At 36.4% G+C, this 27,945-nt stretch overlaps 2 protein-coding genes across 2 annotated transcripts in view; one reads left to right on the top strand and one right to left on the bottom strand.

The window, feature by feature from the left end:
• CDC73 (cell division cycle 73) overlaps positions 1–27,945 on the bottom strand; it is a 119,142-nt gene that overhangs the window by 36,132 nt on the left and 55,065 nt on the right. The gene's annotated exons all lie outside the window — the stretch shown is intronic.
• On the top strand, positions 9,848–17,477 carry B3GALT2 (beta-1,3-galactosyltransferase 2). Its single transcript, XM_049807729.1, has 2 exons — positions 9,848–10,121; positions 15,062–17,477. The coding sequence occupies exon 2, from the start codon at positions 15,198–15,200 to the stop codon at positions 16,464–16,466; it is 1,269 nt and encodes a 422-aa protein (XP_049663686.1). The 5' UTR covers positions 9,848–10,121; positions 15,062–15,197; the 3' UTR covers positions 16,467–17,477.

The following is a 27,945-nucleotide window of genomic DNA, read 5'->3' as shown; positions in this document are numbered from 1 at the left end:
AGAGAAGATTAAATTAAGCTCTTCTCGAAGCACTGAGACGACAGCATTCAACTTCTATTTTTTCATTTTATTCACAATCCATACACTAGATAGCCTATCTCCAAGCTTCCATCTAAGCATTATGAGATCTGGTTTATAATACAACTGTTCTTTGAAATGACTAGGGCACAGCTATATTTTTGGTAGTGCAGAAATGAAGTCCTCTTAGATGAAGGTCAACTGACAAGGTCTCATTCATACAGTCTGGTGCCATTCTATTCAAAGATGAAGACAGAATAAGGGCCATATGAAAAAATCTACAAATTTTAGGATCTTCCTATTATGCTATGAATTTTTATACAGTCTTCACCCATCACTGCAGAAAAATAATCCCCTGACTAAGCAGACTCAAAACTGTATTTTAAAACAGATTTTAAAATTTTTCCAATGGCTGCCTCGCTCACTCTCTCTGTATATACAACCCCACCACGTGTATGTGTACACACATACGTACACGCACAAATTCATCTTTAAGAACTTCCCACTGCGAATAAACATCTAAGATGACTACGCCAGTCAGCACAGACACAGATTAAGTTCACTGCACCTATTATTTCTGCTACTCACATGTTAGCAAATATCAGTCATCCATAATGATCCTGTGGATTTCACAGTTTATCTGAAAGAAATCTGCCTTAAGCAGCAAGACCTCTTCAACTCTCCTTCAGCCCTGGCATCTGTCCTGTTACTTCAAATAGCTGTTTCGCCTTTGAAAAGTCTACTGTCAGTGATAAAAAATAAACAAGATTTTTTTCTTCTACAGCAATCTGTTGCAAAGTAAGATCCCCTCACTGGAAAACTGCACGCTTAAGTGGCAGAAAATAAAACTGAATAAGCCACCAAGAGCAGACAATGTTTTGGAATAGAGAGTTAGGCTTTCAATGCCAAGATCTCAGTGGGAAAAAACCCCCCAAAGTATAACAAGATTCCAGTTACGACACCCTGGAACTTTCTGTACATGCTTAGAAGGGCTTCACCAGTCACAGTTTCAATTTCATAGAGACTCATCCAGTAACTTCCTTGTCTTAATCTGGTGGTGCTCTACTTTTACAAGAAAAACACCAAACCAATATAGCAGTGTCACCTTTTGAGAAAGGGCAGCATAGTAATTTTATGTATAGCTCAAAAGGCTGGTAATAAGTACAGAAACCTCACACAGTTCTATTTATTCTTCTAAAGAGACATTTTGGAAATGTAAGAAAAAGCAACTATTCAAGAGATAATGCCAGACTACATATTTCTTCCTTATTTCTTAGCTTCTATATTGTCATATTCTTGGGTAAAGGAATGTATGTCTGTTTTGAAGGAAGAGCAAAACCCCTTATCTTCTCAAACAGACCTTTTTTCAAACACTGACTAGTGCCTAGTTTGAAGAAAAATGTCGGAAAATTAGATAAAAATAATGACAAGGCAGTACTAGCATGAAACCTGTTCTAAAAAACCCACAACTTACTATTGCCATCAGATCTCAATCAACTGGTATCAGATATTCCAGGTAACATTTGAGATGACAGAGGTGCCTTACATTTAGTGATTTCATTAGCTCAGGGCAGCTTCGTAGAAACACAGCTAGTTTACTTCCCAGGCCAGCAGGGCTTCAGAAACAGCACTGCCACACAGCATGGAGCTCCTATTTATAAATATTACAAGCATCTCATGTATGCCACAGCATTGTTTCAAGAACAAGCAAGTAATTCTACACAGAGACATCAGAGCTTATTGGCTCCAGCCACACGGGACCTGAACCAACTCCACCAGACCATTCAGAGTAGGCTGATGCATCTATTCCCTAATGGTCGACTTTCCACAAGGCTTATTAGATGGTGTGCATTATCTTGTGAATCCAGATCCAATTTTAAACTGGCATTGGTGCCAACCAACCTGCTAGCGAGAGAAGTACAGAGAATCAAGAGACCTGCTCTAAGTTTCCCAGCTACATCCAGTGTTTCCCACATTACTGACCTATCTCCTTGCCCCAGCGCACCTCAGATATGTAAAAGTTAATTACATGTAACAAAAAGCCCCTCTTCTTGTCATGAGGCAAACCTGGCATAAAAGTAGGGATACTGGCGCACAGTTCCAGACAGCACTGTGTAGGGGCAACTGTAAAAAAAAAAACAAAATAAAACAAAAAACAACCACCCCAAAACCAACCCCACACCAAAAAACACTACAAAAAGAAAAGAAAATGGCAAAAAATAAAAGATATTTTCATAGCAAAAGAAATCTCCATATGAGGTGACCTAGAGTCTCAAAAAAAAAAAAAAAAAGTGGGGGGGTTCTCTTTTTGTATTGTATCCACAACTGATTAAATTAAGAAGGAAATTTTATTCTGTTTTATTGCTTTGCTTGCTTACCTAGAAATGCAATAGAAATAGAAAACAACTGTTGACTTTTTTGCACTATTATGCTTCTTCATAATATTAACAGAATTACAGTGGTTTTTATATTTGCCAAAATAAGGAACTCCAAGTAAAACAGTAAGATGCAGAACCAAGGTTGGGGGTGAGGAGGTCGTGGTAAGAGGGGAGAGTAGTCAGGTTTAGTCTCCCAAAAGTTCTTTCTTTTCTTCTGCAATATAAACCATAATACTTGCACGCGAGTAAAGCACAAACGTGCATTAACCAAAAATTACAGAAAAAGTACTTGTAGATGTCTGAATGCTTAGTTACACAAATCCTTGATAGGAAAAGACTTAAAAGAATCTGCAATGTGCAATCCATCATCCAAGGTCATGAGATTTTTGTAGTTTTTAAAAGGATGACAGGGTTTTGTGCGTTTTTTTAAAGAGGTTTGGGTTTTGGTGGTTGGGGTTTTTTTCTGTCGTTGTTGGTTTGGTGTGGTTGTTTTTTTTTTTTCGTTTTTTTTTGTTTTGTTTTGGTTTTTTTTTTTTTTAAGATAACAGATGCTCCCTGTAAATTTACTCTACTTCAGTTAAAGGGATCAGTGGTAGAAAGCTTTGCAGATGTTGATCAAGCATTACAACAAAATATATCTCTATATTACAGAAAAAAAATAACCTTTAATTTTAATGCTGAATTTACAGAATTTGGCCTATTACATTAAATATATCCAGTATTTTTTTCTGTTAAAACACATACCTTCTAATGATTCTTAATATTATGGCTTGAGATGGACAAGATGCAAGAGCACTGTCTCTGATATCTTCTTCTGTTGGAAGTCGCTAAACTACAGAAAATAAAAAACCTGGAATTTAAGTTTGAAATATAGTCTAAGGTAGCAGAAAATAAAAATTCTCTAGTTCTGAACCAATATTCTCTGTCACTTAACATAATTCAAACTGAGCTCTAAGGATTTCCTCTAAATCATGTACTTGAGGACCAGGAGTCCTAGTGACTCTGATTCTACATTAGGAATTTATGTGGGGAGGGAAAAAAAAATAATCCGCGGGCTCATGAAATTAATCTAGAATCTTACATAGATTACAGAAGGAATTATGAACACCATTACTTGGACAAAAAGCACAATTTCTACAGCATTGTTTCCTTTTCCTTGGACTTTGCTAAAAGAATGCTATCATTTAAGTTCAACATGAATTTAAAAAGTGGAAAGAGAAAGTCTCTGCAGGACAGACTGGTAACTAGGGGTATGCAAAGTCATTTTGTATAGTAACTTGATTTGTTTGTTCATCAGAAGCATATACAAATGAACATTTACTTCCAAAAGATTTTTGCCACAGAACAGAATTAACTTGGAAATAACCAGAAATTAGTTCAATGATATTAAGCACACTACCAGATAAAACTCATCACATACTATAATCAGCTTTTCATTAATATACACTGACTGCAAACTACTTCAAGTTGACAGAATCATTTATATGGAACAACATTAGGAAAAAACAGATACGAGAAACTGGCTGGCCAAGCTGAAGTAGTTCTATAAAACTACGTTGTATGCAGGGTGTTCGGAGTAATTTTAATTCCCCCAACACGTCAAAGAATGGGCAGCAGGGAACTGCTCTTTGAAGTGGACTTATGTTCCATTTTATGGTCCGCGTCTTCTGTTGGCTATGAACAAATAGTGTTCAAATTTATTACAAGGAGAACCTCTTGGATCACTGGAGAAAGGATTTTTCCCACAGATTTTGTTGGGTTTGCTAGTTTAAGCATCTGGGCTTGAAGAAAAGGCTTCAGGCATTTAAGACACATGCTAAAACCTTTGTTATTTCTGTTGTAAACCCTGCATGTCCTACAGAATTAGCTGCAAATGAGGATACCTACGGAATGGAACTGTAGGAATTATGTACTAAAGCTACTGAGGAAAAGTGACAGATAGAAAGAGTCAATACAGGTCTCAACCCCAAGACACATGAGATTCTGACAGCTCTGAAAGTCCAGCTCTCCAATTTCACATTATTTGACATAAACTAAACATCTGCATCACCAAGTTCAACTTCAAATCCAGGAATCTGAGGATGACAAAATGCCTCCCTATTCACATACAAACTATACACAGGGGAAAAAAACCAATAGCGAGCAGATGAACAGTTGGAGCTGCTAATCTCCTCATCAGACTCACAAAAAACCCCTACATAGCTCATCCGGCAGTCCAAGGAAGAGTGCTGGGCAGGAGGTCTGCATCCTGGTGATGAACCTGATGGGCCAAGACTCTTCAAATCCTTGAGAGAGAAATGCCAGATGATTCAAGAGCCTGAAGATAGCCTAAAGGAAAAGGGTCTTGCTGTACCTGTTGCAGGGAGGAACCAGGCAGCAAGAAGGGGCTGGACAGGTGGTAACAGCTGGAACAATGCATTTTTCTCCTTAGGCATAAGAGCTGGTAGTATATTAACTCCCATAGGATACTATCATCCTGCTTGAAGAGATTTGATACATAGTATCAGTTCTTCCCAAAGCCTCAGTTTCTGTAAGAATTTAAGTTTCCGTTTCAAATTCTCATGCTGGGGGTCTGAGGGTGGGTGTTAGGGGTAGGTCATAAGGTAAGGGGAAAAGCAGAAGTCTATTTTCCACAGTTCTTTAAACTGCCTGCAAATGTTTGGTACTTCTGCTGGTTGGCCTTCCCTCCCCTTCTGTGCTGAAGCAAAGCTTCATAAAGTCCCTGCTCTTCTCAGAATGCAAAAGGAACACTTGTGACAGGCTGAAAACATTACTGCTGGCAATGGATTGTCAGTTCATCAGGGGAGAACTGCACAACCAAAAATACTGCACAATACAAATTAAATTATGTTGTCCATACGCTGGAAAAAAAGTATCTGCATTTAGCACTTGAGATCAGTAATAATTAGATGCAAAGCCTGGGGGAAGACATGAAAAATCAGAATACAGAAAAGAAAAAGCTGTGATAAAGCAAACAACACATTATTGAGGAAAGAAACATGTCTGGACAGTAGTCCAATACACAAAATTCGCATAGCACACAAAACCAGAACAGAAATAAAGTAGACCAAAACAATTTTGTGCTTTGGCTTTTCAAATGAATTTTGAAGCACTCCAAACCTGTGTTCCTCAAAAGAAAGCTGTGATCAGAGAATGGATTGAATTCCAGTTGGATACCTAGAATGTCAGTTTACTTAATAAAAAAATATAAGCTTTAGAATTATGAAACCTTCCCTTGAAATGTTTCTTAAGGCAGACAGAATAGGAAGCACCCTCCTGACTTGAAAAGATCACTTGGTCTTTTCTCTACTCATTAGCAAACAAAAACATGCATGTTTCAGAATAACTGGAAACCTTTTCTAGTTCTATTAGCAATTTGGATTGATCTATATTGCTGCATTTCTGCTTTAAGACATTCAAAGATTAATGAAATTGCTAAGTTTATGGCTTGGATGCAATTAGAATAGAGTGCAAAACCTTGACCATTTAGAAAAAATTTAGCAAGTGTAAGCTGGATTTCTCAACTAGCTAAACAATGGTGGAAATCTGCTAAGGAAAATAAGGCTGGCAATACTGCCACTCGTGGTCATTTCTAGACTGCTCTTTTTCATTCAAACGTTAAGAAACGTGTTGGGATCACAAGGTAGCCAAGCAAATTACAAATATCATACAACCCTGTCCACTCTAAGTGACTTACAGAAGAAGCATTCTTTTTGAAGCAAAGAACAGAATGGCCACTGGCCATATACATAATAATTCTTAACACAGAAAATTAAAACTAAGCATTTACGACATGCTGTATTAACATATTTCCAGAAAAAAGTTTAAAAGCAAAAATAACCAACCTTGAAAATGTTGCCATTAATAATTTTGAAGTGTCACTTGAAAGGTTTACAACACATTACAGCTGAAATAATAGTACAATTTTACTACAATAAAATGGAATAATCTTTGCAAAGTATTCATGGAGTATCCAGATAACACGGTCCATATGGGAACATTCAGTTGAGATGTCCGATATGACGTACGTATTTAGTTTAACTTTCATGGAACCCATGGCCACCAGGCAGAAAACGACCAAGCAGTACACACCTGACTATCGCAACCACTCTAAATTGATTTGAGAAACTTCTGTTAATGGTGTCAAGAGAACTTTATTTAACAGCTCAAACTTAGGGTCTGTTTTTTTAAAACCAGCTAGACAAGATTCTACTGATACTCTAAAAATGACATGTAGGAAGTTTAAGGTTTTTTGAAGAAAATATTCCAAACTTACACGCCTTTGTTATGCATAAGTACATTTTGCATAGTTCACAGTTGTCACATGCACAGGTTGTTCTAAGTAGACGTCTTTTCCAACTCCTTGTATCTGCTTCTAGCTTTGCAGAACTCACTGAACAGTCAAGCTTTCACTCGGCCACAGTAACTCTGTAGTGTTCCTTACTCACAAACTGCACATCTGTGCATCAGAGTAACTCCTTCTTAGTCTTAATAGATGGCAGCATTTCAAACACTAACATTGCAGCTTCTAATTTAAGATGTAACCATAGTAACAATACAGAAACATATTACTTCTTGGATCAAGAATAAGCAGTCCACTGACCCCTTTACAGCGAGATTTAGCTGAAATAAAGCTCATCCCAACCTCCAGCCCAGCAAGATTACTCAAAACTTCAGGTCATATTTCCAGTACAATGCAAGCTCTGCCCTCCTGAAATACCCAGAAACATACACTATCACATAAAAGTAGTAAAGAAGAAAGTGCTATAAAAGGAAAGAATTTTCTTCCTGAAACTTTCATTCTCTAAAGCTAGATCAGTCACACCGAGATAGAAGGTAGCAGAAAAAAAACCACTTTTCCTTACTTTTCTGTAAGATGAGCAAAGACCTGCTCATCCTTTAAAAGTAAAGAATGAATGAACAAAAGAAATTGTTCATTAGGTTTAAGAATTCAATATTCAATTTGTTCACATGGCAAGATGACAAATATTACACATATCACGAAGCAACAGCTCTGCCTGAACTTTAAAACTATGCACAAGTGATACGGTCATCTAATTAAAAGGCAAAGCTGATATCTGTTCTCTTCTAAATTTACTTTAAAACAGATTATACGTAGAAAAAACGGCCCTTGGGATTTTTTTGCCTTTAATATTTACTATGAGTATTTACAGAAAAATAAAGACAGCTCTGCCCACCCCAATATGTAAACATACCACACAGAACTCACAAGTGTTCAGAGATACACTTCAGGTATAGCAAAACAGTAGTAAATAAAGTGGAACACTATGGATTTTAATAACCATTCTGTTGGGATTTAGACTTGTTTCCTGAATACAATTTTTTGTGTCTTACCTGAAAATTCAAAAAATCAGAGGCAGATTTACATGCTGGTTTCAAAAAAAACATTACTTGCTTCTATGTAAATCAACACAGGTAGGGTAAGTTAACTACAGGAATATCTTACTTGATTTCCTACTCGTAGCCCAGAATACAGAAAACCAATAATACTCCTAGCCAAACTGTCACATATTTGTAAACATAGAGCAACAGATTATATAAAGTTCTATATATTATACAGGGTAAGGATAAGAAAGCTTTGTATGTTTAAGTGGAAAATTCAGTAGACTAAGCACACATGCAACCTTCAAAGCACTGATTCTCAGTTATTCACAGAAGTCCCAGAACAGTAAGTGGTGCTGGACATAGGTCTCTCCTCTCACTCCACTGCCCCGCTGATATCCCCTCCATTTTTTAAATACAAAGCTTTTAGTGTGGAGGATACACAAGTCTTTACTGATATGCATGCTATATTTATAATTAATATTTTGGGAAGATGCTCATGCTCCTAAAATATTCTCAAATAGGATCACAGGATTTGTGGAAATTGTCATTAGGATAGGAAATGCATACATTAAAAACAAGACTAGATTAATAAAGTTAGTGTACATAAGTGATTTAGTGAGGATATAAATCTGATTATGTTTCTAGTAAATTATCAGAACATGCATCTAGAATAGTAAAACACACTGACTGCCTGGGGAAGCCTCATTTGCAAATAAAGGATGTATCTACCCCCAACCCTACTAACCAGAGATACCATATGATAGAACAATCATATTTTCTTTATCCTTTGGCAAAAAAACCCCACCCAAACCACCACACACCAAAACCAACCAAACAAAAAAACACCAAAACCATAGACCGACCTCCTCCCCCCCCCCAAAACACCCCACCAAACAAAAAACAGTCTAAAGAGCTAGCCATTAACTTCTCAAAATAGCGTGGACAAACACAGTGACTAATAAATACTTGGGTAAGTCTGCTGGTAGTTTTCTATTTTCTGAGCTATCTATTGTGATATTTTATTTATAACATATAGTAAATATAATAAGATGCTTCAACATAGAAGGGTGAGTCACTGAAAGGACATAAATGAAAGGAACACAAGTTTCATTAGGACCAGAGAGACAAATTCTATAATATAGGTATGTCTGTAACAAGAGACATTTTAGATCCATCAATAATTAAAATCAAGTCCCCCGATTCTGCAATACCAGACTTCAACCTTTACCAAGGAAGAAAGCCATTATCAGCAGAAAGGCAGCTTAACAGCATGTGCTTATACATTAGTGTTTGTCCAGCTTAATTGACAAACCTAAGATTACAAAAAGCAGCTTTAATAGAGTAAGCATATGTAAAAGGAAGTATAAGCAAAGAAATACATTTTTATGTTTTCTTTTGCACAAAGGCACAAAAGATTTATACCTGAAGAGAGACAAATAGGTTAAATCAAGCTTCGGTATTTAAATGCTTATAATTCCTTTGCACTGCAGAACAGCTTTTGGAATACAGGAATAGAACATCTAGTATTAAATATCTCCTAGAGAATCATAAGTTGCAGTGTCAAGGAAAAGTGAAAACAATTTGAAAAAACTCAATCATTCATTTAATAATCATAGAATTTTTATACTATTCACCTATCATTGTGCTTGAACTGAGTATGTAACATTTATCAAATAGGAGCAAGAGCCTGTAAAGCTTTCTGACTGCCTTTGGATTTAGTCAAAATGAATGCAAACAATCACGTGGGATTCAGCCAAGCAATGACGTTAAATTCTGCTCTGTCAGAAGACAGCATCTGTCAAAGCCCACATTTAAACTGCTGCCTGCCTGTGCAGCAGCTGAAGAACTACGGAATGGATTTTACAGACCAGAATCCTCGGTTAAAACAGCTCAAAACCATTTCTATTACTGCCTAGCAACAATGAAGGAAGGAATAGAGGGAAATCCTGTTACTGAAGGCAACTGAACCACTATGCGCTAGCACTCCCTGCTAACATTACCATTAGAAATATGGATACTGGGGAGAAGAGAACACAGCACTGCATTGTCCGACAAGGGAAACAGCAGATGTAAAAGCTCCAATACATCAGCCGAGAACGCCAGACAGCCCCTATCAGAACAAAAACGGGAACTACTGTCCTTTTGTTTGAAGGATGAACAAAAAGTCCCAAGACAAGGACAACACTTATGAGCAAGGAAGGTAATACAGCAACGAGCAGACAGATGGACAGACTGGATACTGTGAAAAGCAATCGCAGGAAGCAGACTGTTGGGGGATGTGCGCATGTTCGGTAGCATCTTTTTTGCTGAAGTGATGGTGTGCAAAAACTATTTTATGTGGGTATAATCCTCGCACCATAAATGGCCTGACCAAGGAAGGTATGTCAAATCCTTGTGTGTGATATGCATTGCATTGTCTGTTACCTTTTCAGCCATTACAGATAATGATTGTTACTGATTTGCAGAGCCCTGAGATAACAAGTCTCTGAATAGGGAGAAAGAATTCGAGCAGGTTTTCTTCTCCCATAGCAGAATGTCACTACCTTTACACTTAATAAATGCATTGCTTACAGTCTGCACAAGGCTAGTGTAGCTGGAGAGGAGGGACTAAAGGGAAAATGTAGCTACTGTAATGACTGCTTTTAACTGAGAAATTAAAAACTCAAACCCCTCCAATATAGAAAAAACAGAGATCCTTTCAAACTAGGTCAGAATTAATCTTTACCTGAAGTAATTTTAAAGCATTGGTAAAATGTCCATGATGTGACACATTGAGAACACTGAACCATCAAAACAGACCATGCAGTCAAATTACATTATCTTAAAAGTACCTTCAGACTTTCTTACTCTTGCTTCCCCCCACCCCCGAAACACAAGCAAAATGTCATTGGGTTAATATCAGCCAAGCATAAACTGGGAGCATGCAAAAGATTGGACATGATTTAAACCATCAGCTGTGCAATCAGGCACCACATTTTACAAGTAACATCAGGCTCCCCTGACATCCCAAAAGGAAACCTTCAAACACTATACACTCAAAATGGTGAGCATGTAACTTACTTATCTCATGCCTTCATTACAATTTCTGTTTAATATGAAAACACTGACTGTTTAACTTGGATTGTAAAATGACATTCTATCTAATTGCCATTCATTTCTATTTATTGTTGAAATTTAAATACTTCATCATTAGTAGCAAACAAACAAGATGAGTATTTGCAATATAAATTTAAGACCTAAATCTATAGGAATTTAATACACCACAAAGAAAGTGCTTATCTGCAGAATCTACCAATAAGCTATAACAAATCATTAAATGTCAATATAAATGTACTTTCTTTACCCAAGGCAATGCTAACATACAATAAAACAACTGCAACTGGAAAGAGTTCACATAGCTAAGGGTGCAGCATACAACAGTCACTGGTTTCAGATCACACTTAAGACATTTAGAAGATAAAAATCACTTTCCAGAACTTTTCAAACAAACAAACAAAAAAATCTACCCTCAAGCAATACTCCTGCAGAAGCATGCCTAGCTAGTGGTGTGACTTTCATACCTGACATTTAAAAACCTCCACATCAAACCTCATCCCGAATACAGTTTCATGCAAAAGATTAATGCAGTTTCTAAGTGACCTCAGGCGCATCATCTGAGGCCTAATATGAAACTGCTGCTGCTATTTGTCAGAATACCGACTCAGGTTGCCTTTTGAATTCTTCCCTCTAATTAAAGAGTTTGCCCACACAGCTAATCAAAATATGAAAATCCAGGACATGCGAATAGGAAGTCAAATGCTTCAGTCTGCAAAGCTGTAATTATAGAGCAGAACTGAAAGTACAAGGAGCAAAAACACCAGCAGAGCACAGACCACAAATAAAAATTCAAGAGGCATTCACAGTTTATCTATTTGGAATTTGATAATACATCAGTGACTACACAGTCAAGTGCCAAAAGTGAAGCAGAATTACTACAAATCATATCTTCAAACTGCAGAGTTACATGCAACAACACACTTTCAGAGGACAAGGTGATTGCATAGAGACCTTTTGCTATACTTAGGTTTTCTTATCTACTGCCAATGGTTGGTGCCTGTTCATAAGCTTTCTGTGAAATGAAATTTTAAATATTTGGGCAAAAGCAGTAACGCTCTAACCCTAAATAAAGTGAGAGAAAATAATATTTTTATGACACTATTTGATGGTGTTTTTAATACATGTTGACAGTTGTTTACATTATTTTTAAACAATGCATCCTAGCACAGAGTATTTTTTCAAAGATGCAATTGTTATTGCTGTATTTCAAATTCTTAATACTCACTGTGTGTTTTGGAATGTTTTACACCTGAATTACAAAGAAAATGAGATACAAAGTTACTTGGTTTTTTTCAGTCAATAGTTTTATGAAGCTGAGAAATAGATGTGGGTCCTTTCCCTATCTATACAATGCCTTTTTAAAGGGCAAACAGCCTGAAGATTTTCTAGGAAACTCCCTACTTTTTAAAATAAAAGAAACATGTAAGTGAGAATGACTCTCTTTACATTTCTTATGATTGTAGTTCCATCCCTCACTATAAAACTTATTTTAATATGCACAAAGTGAGCATGCAGCCTACAAAAAAAAAAAACGGGGGGGACGGAGGCGGGGGATGTTCAGCCATTACAACTGCCTTTTCTGGGACACTTCCTCAGTGCATCATGGAAAGACAGCATCTGAAAACAGTCTTCAGTTTACGCAAATATTACATAACTTAAGATTCTCACTTTTGACTATTGCCATATGAAAGTAGGTGCACAACAAAACACTACCTGAATTAAAAATTAAACACAGAGTAGTAATGCAGTGCAGATTTGCATAAGCATTTGCACCTAATGACTGCAGTTTTAGAAGTGGAACAATTCAGTGTGACAAAATTGATCTGAATTCTAGCCGCTACTTCACATTCATGAAATTCTGGTTTCTACTTTCTTCCTAAACTGTATGCATGCAATGGAATGGTAATTAATCAAATATTCCCAGTGTTGCCCTCCAAACTGCTATCAAACAATTATTTTCCCTGAGATCTAGGGTACCCTTTGAAGTGGCATTTATGTTTGCTTATGCAGAGATATTCTTCCCAAATAGCTGAGTGTTCATTTAAAACTCACTGCATACTGCAAAGAAACTAAAAATTGTTAGTTTTGAGGTCAGGCTTTTATTTTCAAAGCATGCAAAAGCAGATGCAAGTGGTGAGATAAACATAAGTCTTCTACATTTGGGGCTTATTTTCTTTTACATAAGGATAACGTCTGAGTTGAACCAACATAAAAAGAGTAGTGTGGAATTTCAGGTTAGTTCTCAAGCTACATAGACACACGCATTTAACAGCTGCAGATTAGAAAATAATTTTTAGAAAGACAGCTCTGTCTCCATAAGCGGCATCAGCCCCAAGCACCTTAAAAAAATAAAATCAGAAATACTTTCAGGGAGCTTGAAAACAAAAATTCATCAATGCTGTGTAACAGCACAACGACAGGGAAGAGCTTACTAGATCACTAGTCAAATATTTTGCTCTTTCAGAAAGAGAATTAAGGAGCAGTGTCGCCTTTTCAGATACATTTACATTGTCACAGACCACAGTGAAAATCCCCACTTACTTGCTCCTCCTGGTGGAGGTTAGCCAGAGAGACCATTCCGACTCCGTGCAATACCGACTCCGTGCAATACTACCTCCCCCTTGCTTCTAAATAACTGCGAATGAGGCATCTTCTGCATACATACTATTTTGTTTACATATAAACTGACATACAGTAATTAAAACAAAGCTCGGTTATACGTCTCTCCCTACCCTTTTGAAATACAAATTTTCCCTTACATGAACCATGCAGATTGAATGTTGTCACACCCATACAATTTAATAATATATTATTCAACTGCCATCTCATCTTAAATTACTTCCTTACAATATAAAATCCTGTAATTTCCCATGTAACATGTCACTTAGTTTTTTAATGCCAAAATTAATCCAAATATTGGTTTTAGAAGATAACAAAGCAATTAATAAATTACACATCTATATTAGAAATAGCGTTTTCTATGGACTCTTGTTCAGCTGTCATCCTTTTTCCTACACAAAACCCTAGGGCCCAGAAATAAATTAGAGAAAATTGGAAATCACAAACGAATTGCTACTGTGCAGTGAAAGGTTCATTTACGAGATGATGTGATCAGCTTTTAATATGCAGCATCATGAAGCTGCCATATTGACTCTGCTCTTGAATATGAAAATTTTTTAAAAGAAAATGAAGCACAGACTACTTTGGCACTTTTTCCTACAGTTCCAGCTGCTGGTAACAATACTTGAAATTTCTGTATGATAACGGAAGTACAGTAGTTACGTATACATTTACAGAGACAAAAACAAACCCAAAAATCATGTTTATCGGATAGCTTGCCAGAAACTTAGCGCTGTGCAATTTTACTTCCAGTTAATATGAACGTCTACCCCAGATCTCTGCCTACTAAAAATCAACGGCTTTATTTTAATTCAGCTGCATATCAGCCTGGCACAACAGCCAAGTGTTCCATTCAATATTTTCCTTCGACTGTGGAGTAAAAGGTTAAAGGTGCTGGAAAGGTGACCAAAAATGTTACCCTGTGTTACCATCTGAGGGCTGTGCAGTGAGGTTACCAGACCCTGAAAATTAATTTTGACAGCTGCATCTTCTCATTGACTTTCTGAACACAGTCAGGGCCAGTGGAAACACGCCAAGCAATGTACTGTGACTAACCCAACTCTGCCATAATCAACCTTGCGCCGTCTGTCCCACCACCAATATATGACCATTTTACAAAAAGGGTTTTTAAACTGTGAGCCATACTAGCCTCTGCATGTCAAATCAATTTTAATTAATGCCAATAAACCTTCCATCTGGTATCAAGGCCTTTTCATTCAGTCTCTCAAACACAGTACAAGTATTTCACAGTCAGTATACATGAAGCTATTTATGTCTACTTCACACTTGTTCTGCTAACATGATCATTCCCCCCCCCCCCCCCCCCTTTTATCTTTGCTACCCAGGACATCTGTCAAAACTTTTACCACGAAAAAAACATTTTTGAAAGCTAACAAATCCAATCAACTTTAATCATAAAACAAGGCTGGCTTTTAACATAAATCGAAACTTGTTTATATTAACATGGGCTATTTAAAAAAAAAAACAAAACAAAAAACCTTACCTCAATTTTATGTTTGTATCTAGTTTTTCATTGTAACCTTTTATATTATGAGTGCATAAAATTGAAGATTTCTAATTTTCTTTTTTTAAAATCTTTGCAGAGTGAGCTATTTGCAGACAATTACTCAACATGAGCAAAAGAAAATGAATACCAAAGAATAGCAGTGGATTAAAAAACGATCGGAAAAGCTTTTTGCTTGGCCATTGTCTCATATCCCATCATTGGATTCTTACAACATGCTTCAGTGGAGAAGACGACACTGCTGCTTTGCAAAGATGACCTGGAATACCAAAAGGTCTCTGTTTCGCACCCATCTCATTGGCCTGATCTCTCTTGTATTTCTTTTTGCTATGTTTCTGTTCTTTAATCATCACGACTGGCTGCCAGGCAGGGCTGGGCTCAAAGAAAATCCCATGGCTTACACTATACGAGGATTTAGATCTACAAAAAGTGAGACAAACCACAGCTCTATAAGGAACATGTGGAAAGACACTGTACCTCAGACGCTCAGGCCTCATACTGTCACCAATTCCAACGACACGGATCTGTCACCACAAGGAGTAACTGGTTTGGAAAATACCCTCAGTGCCAATGGAAGTATTTACAACAAGAAAGGCACTGGGCATCCGACTTCAGATCATTTCAAATACATCATCAATGAGCCTGAGAAGTGCCAGGAGAAGACCCCTTTTCTAATATTGCTCATAGCTGCAGAACCAGGCCAGGTAGAAGCTAGACAAGCTATTCGACAAACTTGGGGTAACGAAAGCCTGACACCTGGCATCCAGATTGTTCGTATTTTTTTGCTGGGGTTAAACATCAAGATAAATGGATACCTCCAGCGTACCATACTAGAGGAAAGCAGACAGTACCATGACATCATTCAACAAGAGTACTTAGACACCTACTATAATTTAACCATTAAAACTCTGATGGGAATGAACTGGGTTGCATCTTACTGTCCACATGTTCCGTATGTTATGAAAACTGACAGTGATATGTTTGTCAATACTGAATATTTAATACACAAGCTTCTGAAACCAGAACTTCCTCCAAGGCACAAGTATTTTACAGGTTATTTAATGAGAGGTTATGCACCTAACAGGAACAAGGATAGTAAGTGGTACATGCCACCCGATTTGTATCCAAGTGAACGTTATCCTGTATTCTGCTCTGGAACTGGTTATGTTTTTTCTGGAGATTTAGCAGAAAAAATCTTTAAAGTCTCCTTAAGCATCAGACGTTTACATTTAGAGGATGTATATGTGGGGATCTGTCTTGCCAAGCTGCGAATTGACCCTATGCCTCCGCCCAATGAGTTTGTCTTCAATCACTGGCGAGTTTCTTACTCCAGCTGTAAATATAGCCACCTAATTACCTCCCATCAGTTCCAACCTAGTGAACTGATCAAATACTGGAACCACTTACAACAAAATAAGCACAATGCCTGTGCCAATGCAGCAAAAGAAAAAGCAGGCAAGTATCGCCATCGCAAACTGCACTAGAAGGACAATGCTCCCTCTGTCAAATGTACTCCATGTGCAATTTGTAAATACCACTGAACGCATGTACAGTGAAAATGGATGAGCTTAATGGGACAGCCTTTAGTTGATCCCCATCACATAGTTGAGTCAGTCTGAAAATTATTTTTTTAAGTTAAAAAAAGTATAGCTCTTGAGAACACTACTATTATGAAACTATAACCAAAAGGTTTTCCCAGCAAATTTGAGGAAAAAAGAAGAGGGTATATAAGGATTTTTGTGTTAATGTGCAATAATAAGCATGCACACTTTGGTGGTACAATTGCTGATTTATGTGCCAATAAAATACAATTGAGCATATTTTCCACACTAAAATTTTATTTTTAAAAACGCATTCATAGCTCTAGTTCTCTTCAATGTAATGACTTCTTGTTATCTAGAATAGCTATAAAATCAAAAATTAAAATCTAAGGAAATGCACAAAGGGCAGATCAGTTTTACCTTCAAATACCACATTAAATTATTATATGCTTCTTTTAATGTACAATACATATAGCAATGTCACATTTACAATTTAGTAAGACACTACCAATGAACTCTAACACACTAGGAAAGTATGCCCTTAAAGTAGGTCCATATTTTTGAAGATTACTTATTAACAGTTAGGAAGGAAGGATAAATGAAATTTCAGAACACTGCCACTTTGTAAGTTACCTTCCGAAATGAAAGTGATGTTCTAGATTCAACTAGATTCTCCTCAAAAAGCTAACTAAAAGTTACTTAATACCCTAGAAGTCATAGTGCAAGGTCCTAAAATCTGGTGCCAAGTAACATTCACCTTGGTATCTTTGTACAAATTCATTGAACCTGCTATTGATTTCCTTACATAACTTTAAGGTAACTCAAAGGCTGATCAGAAATGTGAAATGGAACTTCAAGTCTTTCACCATAGTCTCAAAAGTGTTCCATTTCATGGAAAGAGGGAGAAACCCAACCAAATCTTTGTTGATTTTACTCTTTCCTGCCTTCCAAAAAAAAAAAAAAAAAAAAAAAGAAAAAAAAAAAGAAAAAAAAAGGGGAAAAAAAAAGAAAAAAAAAAGAAAAAAGATCAGTCAAGTGAAAACAGGTCTGCTAGAGAAAATTAAGACACTCACCTTACTTCATAGGTGGGGAAGACTATAAGGTCATAATAAGATTGAGAGCTCCAGATAGCAATATGGGCAAGAACAAAATCTAAGCAATTTTAAAAATTAAAGCCACAACATGTACCACTGAAAATAATTTGTGAGAAGTAGGCTAAATCTACAGGTTTCCAGTTTTCTAACAAACAGAACTTTTAAAGCTTATTTTCCAACAGAGTTACAGCAGAGTTATATCAGATTCAGGTTATTGCTGTTTTGTCACAGTGCCAGGGTAAGCAATACCCACCTCTGATTTAGCAGCAAACAATGGAACTGTGGTTAGTTTTCTGTTTGACTGGGACTTTTTAATTGGACAAAATACAAATATTTGATGTACTTTTATTATTTAATAAAATTGATTATATTTATGGTCTTCAGACTTCACTTTTTATGGGAAAGCTGCTCAGGATAAAATACATTTTTAGCTTTAGCATTACTTGACTTTTCCAGTGTTCCCTAGCTCTTAAAGCCTAGTTTTCATACCATGCATAATACAGAGATCACAGCAGGGTTTTTTTTCCTCTGTAATGAAAAGACAAATCATATTACTAAGCACTCTCAGCAGCCCTAAGGCTGTCTGTATGCAGGAACTCACACACAGAGAACAGAGCATATTGCATTGGACTAGCCCTCTAAAGAGGGGTATGGAAATTTGCTCGTCACCATTTTTTTGGTTATCCTCCACTAAGTTTTGTCATCTGCTGTATTTGAGGTATGATAACTATACACCTGTGCATTTCCAAGATGCCTCAAATTGTAGAAATGTCTATTTCTGGTGAAAGTAAATGTGTGTAAAAACATTAAATCTCTGCAGAAGAGATTTCTCAAACTAGATTGAAAGTGCATCCACCTAGTTTATGTGATGACTATTGGCATTCATGTGACACAGATGCAAGCTGCATTACAAAAAGTCTTTGGGAGCATTCTTTCAACACCCATCTGTAGTTTTCTTCACACTCAATCTGCCTGCTTCCTTTCAGCTAATGCAGGCCACAGTTAATATTACAGCTGAAAGCCACCTGGCTTAAGTTAACTATATGGAAGCTTTACATAATAATGCGAGCTTTAGACAACTGGAATGTGTTGAACGGCCAGCTACTACTCAAGGGTATTCAGCTCTGGAAGATGTACAATCCCCTAAGTGGCCTCTCCCCAAGTAATGCTGGCCAAGAACATAGTCCATCCTCTTAAAAAGGACTTCAACACTGTCCCCTGCCTTCAGCACTTTCAAGCTAGATTGTAATGTACTCTACTTGGATTTTACCAACTCTGTCTAGTTCAAAATGTTGTTACTGGCTTCTGGGTATAGTCCAAGAGGTTAATAACTAAACCTTAAATAGTTTGGCACTTGAATCAAAGTTTGGCAGCCAAACAACCTCTCGGGTACTCCACTTTGGAGCTCCTGCATGATGCCGATGTGCTGGAGCTTGGCAATGCCTACGAGTTCAGTATATCAAACTTCTTGCTAGCTAAAATACTAGTGAGGAGTACAAGACGTTAAATTAAAAAAAACCCAACATGTTTAATGTCCTTTTAAGGATCCAAAATAATTTTTGAAAAATTTGTATTAATGTTTGGGTGTAAGTTGAAACTACTCTATAAATATATTTGAATTATTATCAAGACAGCCAAAGGCTACTTAAATCATTTCTATCCAAGTACTGTTTTCTTGCACAGTTCGTTACAAAGCTTTCAGAAGCAGGAGGGACAGCTTATATGATGAAATATGCAATTATGGAATGAAATATCTACATTCCTTTCTCTGAATGTTTTTACTGTTTTCTAGCTTGTGTTTAAGCTATTTGCTCACTCTACTGGAATATAAAAACAGATCATGTTAAAAATAGTGCAATCATGATTTATATCATTAAAGTTTTTGACAAGTTCTCTCACTTCCTTTCCCTAAAAAGCAAGACAAAAAAATGCATTTTCATTAGCAATTGGATACAAGCTTGTATCTAAAAGTCTAACATGTCCGCAATGCAGAAAAAAAAAAAAGGATATAACTAGTTTACTCATTGAGGTATAGAAGTTTGTATAATATTTGCTGTAAATATTTTTACTTCTCTGTGTGTCTGCTTTAGGTTGAAAAAAACCCGAAAAGTCATGACTCAAAACTTACTATAGAAAAAAATGCAATATCATCAATACCATCATTATGGAAAAAACCCCCCAAAAACCAACTTACAAAAGTGAAGCACACATTGATACTAGATAACCAAAATGAAGTCCTATAAAAATTGTAATGTGCCAACAACAGAACTGTTCCTTTCACATCTCCAATTAAATCAGTAACGTGGGTTACTTGCAGATCACACATCAACAGATTTGAGCATGGAAAATACACAACTACATGTTTGAATGTGATGCAACTGATCCTATTCCCAGCCATTGACAGATATTTCATGGGTAAAGTTCACGATCTGTTCTAGTCTGAAAAAAGTTACAGGTACAGGTACTTCCAAGCCTCAGTAATTAGTCTGAAGGAAAATTCAGTGTCCATTAAGATCTTCACTTAAATGTTATAAATTATTTTTATGTCCTATAAATTTAAAATTATAGTATGGCAGTGATCTAGAAGAGATGAGACAGAGTGGCTTTCAAGTTGACCTTACTAGAACAGTAATTTAAAATTTGCTTTTCTTTGCAATGCAGTAATATAAAATGTGTCAGCCCATATTTACAAAATATTTTCAGAATATATTAACATGTTAAGACATGCATTAACGGTCTCAAAATCCATGCTAAATCATGCAGTGGAAGAGAGGGAAGCACCTAGAAGACATTACTTTAGTGCACCCCCCCATCCCTAATAATTTTCCTGACAGGTTAACACAAACCCCGATCACACTTCAATCTAAAATATCTACATAATCCCACTAAAACCTTATCTCCTAAATGAATACTCATTGCAACGTGTGAAAACTTCCTAGGAGGAGATGAAAGGGAGAAGGAAGATGCTAATAGAGAAGCTACTACTTCTTACATTTGTGCCATTAGCAAGAACAGGCTTGTAACTCATTTGCAACAGCATCAGTAGTTGTTTACATATTTTTCCAATTTTAAACCCCATTTCTCAATCCCTATTTTATGCTGTCAAATAACATGAATAAATAAATATTGAACAATTACTTAATTACACTACAATAACCACAACTATCAAATTTTAAGAGCGTTATCGTCCTTTTAATTTCAGATTGATCTTCCAAAACAGCAAGCGATTCGGGTGGCATGCAGTCTCACCCCAGCTGACCACAGTAATTTCAGACTACAGATCATATCTAATAGACATGGTATTTGCTGTATTACTACAGATTACATCTCTAGCCCATCCAGTCCCTCCTCCCTTCTCCAGCTCTGCTTCACAAGACCCAGACACTCTGCGAAGGGAGCATGGGGGGGAAGGAGGGAGGCAGAGAAGCTGCACTGCCAGCTATGCAATGCTGCACTGTGAAAATGTAGATCAGAAAGGAGAGCACATTGTCTTTGCTTTGTACCCACAGCAAGAGTGAAGTCAAAAGCTTTCTGGGGCGGGAGGCTGGGGGAGGATTGGGGAGAACAACTTTCTTAAAGCAAGTCAGTTAAAAAAGCTCTTGAATGTCAGAAACCAGAAGAGTGAAACTAAAAACGCAGTAGCTGATCAACACCACACAAGTTAAAAAAAAATAATACAGAGCAGGCTTAGTGATAAGGGAAAGCATTAAAAGCAAGGCCAAATTAGAAAGCAGGATCTGAATTTCTAGTAGGAAGTGTTTGCACTTCACCACTTCCGGAGAAAATACAAATCTATCAGGTAAATCCATTCTTCTAACAAAATTTTTAGTTTGTGATTACATTACATGCTTTTTATTATGGTCTGAACCAAAGTAATTATAAGACACGACACAATGGCATGAACAGCAGGTCAGTTACTCCACAGAGAGTATTCTACATATAGGACTGTCGGCACACAGTCAAGCCAAAAGCAAAGCAAACTAGATCACTTGTATCTAGAATTTACATTACATTTTCAAAGAAAGAGTTAATTCCAGTCTTCATTTGTCCCTGGTTAACTCAAAAGAAATCTAGCCTGGTACAGTATGGTACCTTACTTTCACAGTGCAATGACTGCAAAGGAATTTAGCTGAACATGGGATACGGATGAAAACTATCATGTTGCCATTCTGATATTACCATGGCAACAGTTACAAAAGCTCTCTTAAGCATTTAAATCTGGCAGTTTTCATGATAACACTACCCAGATGATAGTAATGATGCATTTTGGTTCATAAGCTAACTGCTGTGTAACTCAAACCACAGGGTACGAACCATTGCCTCTGCTTTTCTCAAGACTATGCTTGTGGTCAAAACGTTCTGACCGAGACAATAACCTTGAATTACTACTCTCAAAAAAAAAAAAATCCCTTCAGCACAGGGAATATTCATGGCTTAAAGCTTTATGTACTCTCAAAGGTTCCCATCTGAATGTTTGAGTTGTGCACAGTTGGTGTACAGGGTGGAAAAGTCAAGACTGCTAAAATCTTTGACAGGATTTTTCTCAAAGGGCTTTCATTTGCCTGAGAAGGCTTGAGAGAAGAATATGCTTTCTAAAGAGTGAACTGAATTGCTGCTGGTATCTTCCAGGTATCATTTGCCCGAGAGAGGAGGAGGACATCAGTGTTTTTCTACAACCTTTATCAGTTTGTAACCAATATACACTTTTTAAAATAAGAAAACACTGCAAGCTGCTTTACCTCACTGGAGACCAAAATGTACCAAAGAATATACAACTGTGCCTCTGAGGACAAGTGCATCAGAACAAGTGCATCCATCTCCTTTTAGCCCATCTAGCTTTATCTAGTATTAATTGACATTTTGACTGTTTAATATGAATATTTGGTGAACCACTCACTCTGATCTCCCAGATGCTCAGTGTGGGCATAATGGAGAAGTCTTTCTTTACCTCATTAGAAAGCAAAGTGTGTGAAACATGTTTCTCATCCTAACATTTTAAGGATACCAGCTTTGATGTTGTCTTACAATTAATTCAACTGAAAAAGATGACGAAACTGAGAACAGTGTAAAATCCTTAAAGGTTTAAAATTTCCCAAGATGACAAAAATCAGACAGAGGAGATAACCATGTTTGCAAGGATGTAAGAGAATGATCTTTTCAACATAAAACAGTCCTGAAAAAGTTAAGTATTCCCAGTTCTTTCTCTGTTATGACTTTTTAAAGTTTTGTATTAAAATAAAAACATCCACCATCATAAAAACACCAAGTCCCTCCACTCCTGAAAAACCACAACCCCACCACATCTTCTCTTGTGGAAATGCCAAGCGTTCCCACATCTCCGTAAGCTCAAAGTTTAAAATGAGAAAAACCAACTGTCACAAGAAATCCTTTGTTATTAAAATACCAAACAAGTCACCAAGGAAAACAAAAAACCTGTTTGCTGTCTTTACTAAATATTTAACATATCCTGCATTTAAATCAGCTGAGGTCTAAGAAATATTTTGAGAATAAGAGAGATTCCAGGTTTCATTCAGGATTTCTATGACACTGTTGTTGCTTCCAAAAGAAGTATGAATTTAGTATACAAAAAAAAATCTAGATCATAACTTAAGCCTATTGTGCTGTAACATATAGGTTGATGCAAGATGATAAAACAAAAATGAAACAGTGGAAAACACCATCTGTGACTCAGTCAAAAAAGTTAGTACTGCCACTTAATGCAAACCCCAGTCTTTTTATAGGCATTCCTCCAAAGTCCACCTAGGCATTGATTTTTGTAGACATAAAAATTCAACTCAATTATCCAGCCTTCTGAACCAAGAAAATAACCAATTTGCCATTGTATCATCTTTGAATAATTTAAAGTATTGTATTTTATTGACTGTTTTTTAATGTAGAAAAGGGTAACATTTTTATGTCCCAATAATTTAAAGAAACAAGACTGAAATTCAGAGGTACTCTTAACTTTACTTAAGACTCTAAAATAAAAGTAAATATCATATACATACCTGAAAGGACAACTCACACATCTGTTCCTCAAAAAGCGAATTGCAAAGCTTATGCTGTAAGCACACTGAGGTATACCAAAGGGGAAAACAAAACAAAACCCAACAAACCCACAGAAACCACACTGTTCCTATATAAATGTATCTTCAACAGAAAAGTATTTTCAATAATGCCTCTATTAATGTAAGGAGAAAATTGTCTTTCAAATCCGAAATGATTTTTAAAAGTTGATGCAGCAGATCACTTTTATAGTTTCACCAAATTTGAGATGCTTTATCTATTTTTGAAGTTAACCACATAACTTTAAAAAAGCTAATCTTTTTCCTGAATTCTCAAAATGGTAAAAAAAATAATATTTAGCAGAATGATCATCACAATTCTTCTACCATATAAAAATTATAAATTATTCAGACTTAAAAGCCATAGTTACTACTTCATACTATCCAGCTGTGAATTATCCTGTTTATAGAAATAGGCAAGTTAGCTTGCTACATCCAGCAAAGGTATGATTTTCTTTCTAATCAAAATTCAATTGAGAAATGGATGCTGCAAACAAGATATCTAACTTTCATTACAGTTAAGAAAGGAATGACAGCCTTCTGCCAGTAATTTGGGTGCTTAAAGCCTCAGTAAAATATAATGCTGTCATATTTGTTAAAAAAAAAAAAATGCACTGTCTGGGTCCCTCAAACATTTTTTAACTTTTTCCCTTCCACCATTTCCTCATTTTCTACTAGTAGAAGTTAAACAGTTCAAATGATTTATCGTCCAAATTTCACGCTAACAGAGTGGAATGGGAAAACTAGAATAAAGTACACAATTACATTTCTTCCCTACCCCTCCTCCTATTCATCAAAAACCTTTACACACATGAACACACACTTTCTCTAACATCTTCTGCACACGTTCCATAAATTGAGCCTCTGAGAAACACTACTTTTGTTGCATGTAAGACTCCTTATGACAACCAGTCAAATATTAATATTTTATCTCTTTCAGTTCTGTCAGAGAAAAACACCTATGAATCTTGTATTAAACATTTTTCATTGTAAAAAATTTTATGTGGAATAAAGGGGGGGGGGGGTGGGGTGTGCCCCCATTTCTTATCACGTTTTCTTGGACTTGTAAGTATTAGCACTTGAAGTACTAACGGAATTCTTGGATTCATAATACCTTGATTTACTCATAGAACAGCTGAATCCTAGAACGTTCATGACAAAACTGATCATCATGAGTATTAAGTACCTCTTCTTTTTTTCTCACCAACCACGTTGGTGAATCACAGAAAGCAGTACATGCTATCATAGTCTAGCTAGAATATAGCAAAGTACTTTCGCATTAAAGTGCCAAAATGAAAATATTCACTAGTACAGCCATTTCAGCATACACAACTATGATCCGGTTTAAAGGTAAGATAAATTGCAGAGTTGGATGGCCCTCATACTCTGAAAGGATGGACTGATTCAACCATGCCAGAAGGTTGAGTGGCTGACCTTCACACTGTTTATCATATCCAGATGTATAATGCAAGGTGTTGGATAATTTCCATTTTTTTCTGTAACACTTAAAGACTCTTGGGCAAAAATAGCGTTGCTGAACATATTTTACACTGGCTTTGTCAGTTACTTGAAGTGAAAAATGATTACAATAAGATGCGTTGCCACAGGAAAAAAAGGACTGCCTCCCACCATGGCCAACTAAAAGATTTGGCATTTCATTGGTTTCAGTGGCCAATACAGACACAATAATCCATGTTTGTAGTTTGTCCCTGGCTTTTGGGAAGTCAACAAAAATGGAAATAAATTTATAATGGTCAATAAAGCTTTATTTGCTTGCTGTCCTACTTCCCTTTGACAACTACCTCTTCACAGCTAAACTTTTTCTCAAGTTATCAAAAAGGTATGTGGTAACCCACTAGAAGTGAAGCTCTGTAAGATGCAATGTGAAAAACTAAGCATTTTTCTAAACAAAACCTAGAATAATCTCCCTCCTCACACAAACACCTCAAGAACATGCTAATCATGAAACATTCTGTCTCAGAGGAACTTCTAACTGGTCTTGTTTTAAACAAGCAGACATTAACTCACTGAAACATTGCTTTTTTAAGACCCCATCCAGAAGAAATGACACAAACCTCTCTGGTTCTGATAAATATCAAACTACATTTTCTGATTTTTCTATACATTTTCAAAGCTTACTAATAAGGTTGAGTCCTTTAGACGTCAACAGAATTGGTCATATTGATGCCTTGAAATAAAGGCTGCAGTTTAAAGACTCCATTGTATTTTTTCAGAGCTTAATTTATGCTTGAGTGACTTTGAAACTTTTAGTATATAAGAAAACCTTGAGCTTTGTTAGCAGTAGGCACAAATAGATAAGAAGCCTTAAGTTCTGCTGAGCTTTGCAATTAAAACCTGCCAGGACCAGCTAACTAGGAAGAAGAGATGAACCACCCGAGATGACCCACACTGCGCATGCCTTGACAGTGTTCAATTAGCGGACACCAAGAAAACGACCACCAGAAGGTTTCAAAGACCCCAAAAGACCACTGACCCATTTAATAGCATGTGCCTAAGAGGGCAGACACTATGTAAATAATTTCTGGGAAATAATATGAATATGTACGACAGTTCTGGGAAATGTAATGAATATTTATTTATTAGAACAATATAAGCTTTGCTTTTTGTAGGTAATGAATGGTATGCATGCTAGGAGGAACCATCCCCCATGCATTCAGTGCTGCAGTAAAGAATGCCTGCCTTCTAAAACTCCAGAACTGAGCCTTAGAGAGTTTCTTCGACTGGCTTTTTCAGTAACAATATACTGCAGACCAACTCTTTGCTTAACAGTGGCATCAGATTATATTAGACACAATCAAATTGACTTGTTTCAATGGTTTGCCAGTATACCAATATAGGTTTTTTTAAAAATCCATTAAGTATAAACATTAAGACCTGTTATTACCAATACTTCCTCCCTAAGTAGTTGATAAAATCTATCCAACAATTCACAGTACTGTTACCTGAATTTCCCCATTTACTGAAAAATGTAAGGATAGAACACAGAAATTCACCTACAGGGATTCAACTATAGGGATGTTTTAATCTGAGACTACACCATCCTCCATATATGCAGCATGCAATAGAAATTATCAATAAATTCCTGTGGTGCTAACTACATTAAGTGAAAAATGTAAAAAAAAAGTAGAAATATTTTGTAATTGATGTCCATTATGCTAAACTTTAAAAATTGAGACACTTCAGTAAGTGTTACTTAGTACATCTCTTTCTATTAAAGAGAGAGATAAAAGATGAAAACCAAAGGAAAGCCACACTTCTGGGGAAATAAGTAGGCAGGACAAGCACTGAAGAAATTGTAAAGAGAAAATATTCTGCCCTAAGCAGCTTATGTAAATAAATGAGAAGACAAATTTTAAGCAGTAGGCTTCAATTGATCAGTTTAAGTACTGGAAATGAGTGTAATGACAATTGAGGTAAAGTGTGAAAGCAGCGACTATGCCCTAAAGTAAACAGTCACTTTTAAACATCCACAGCAATTTAACTTCCTATTGCCTTCTTACCTTAAAGACCACAAACATGCTATGTAAAACAAAGCAAAACCAACTACTCTTGGGTTTGCTGACCAAAATAAAACCAGAAGTTAAAAAGACCTCTGCAACTTTTTTTTTTTTAAATATGCACAGAACTGCATTACAAAAATTTTAAAAGGTGCTAAATTTACTGTTGAATTTACACGAAATCCAGAATCTTAAACTGTGAATGCTGGAAAATGCACAGTCTTTACAGGCTAATTAATAAATACCATCATAGTTCTATATAACCTAGCCATTACTATGTGGACTCGAGCAATAGTTCAGTTTTACTTGTGGCTCTGATTCAGAGAAAATCTGTAATCTTATGTAAGCTAGTCATGAACACGCACACAGTACTAAGAAATGGGACCTCAGCAACAGGAGAAGCAGGAAGTGCATATGAAAGTCCAGGAAAGCTGCTCCCAAACTTAATGGGCTAACCAATGATCTAAAGGTTTATAAAGATTAAAGTAAAGGTGAGAAGTCAAAGCATATTAATGTAAATGCATTAAACTCCCACATGGATTTTCTAATGCATGAGTAGATTGGCCTTCACTCACTGCAAACCAAGGAAATTAAACTACAGCTAAAGTAGTTTATTCCTAAAGACATCATCAGCCAATGACAATTTAATGCATTACAACTTATGAATGTTGATATTGTACACTTTGGTAATTTGCTTTAATTTGCTTGAGTGGCTTGATCTAGATCTAGCCTTAAGGAATGCTTG

The sequence above is a fragment of the Accipiter gentilis genome, chromosome 8 (genome assembly GCF_929443795.1).
Source record: "Accipiter gentilis chromosome 8, bAccGen1.1, whole genome shotgun sequence".
Classification (NCBI taxonomy): Eukaryota; Metazoa; Chordata; class Aves; order Accipitriformes; family Accipitridae; genus Astur; species Astur gentilis.
The sequence above is the reverse complement of the archived record's forward strand: the minus strand, read 5'-3'. Positions and strand labels throughout refer to the sequence as shown.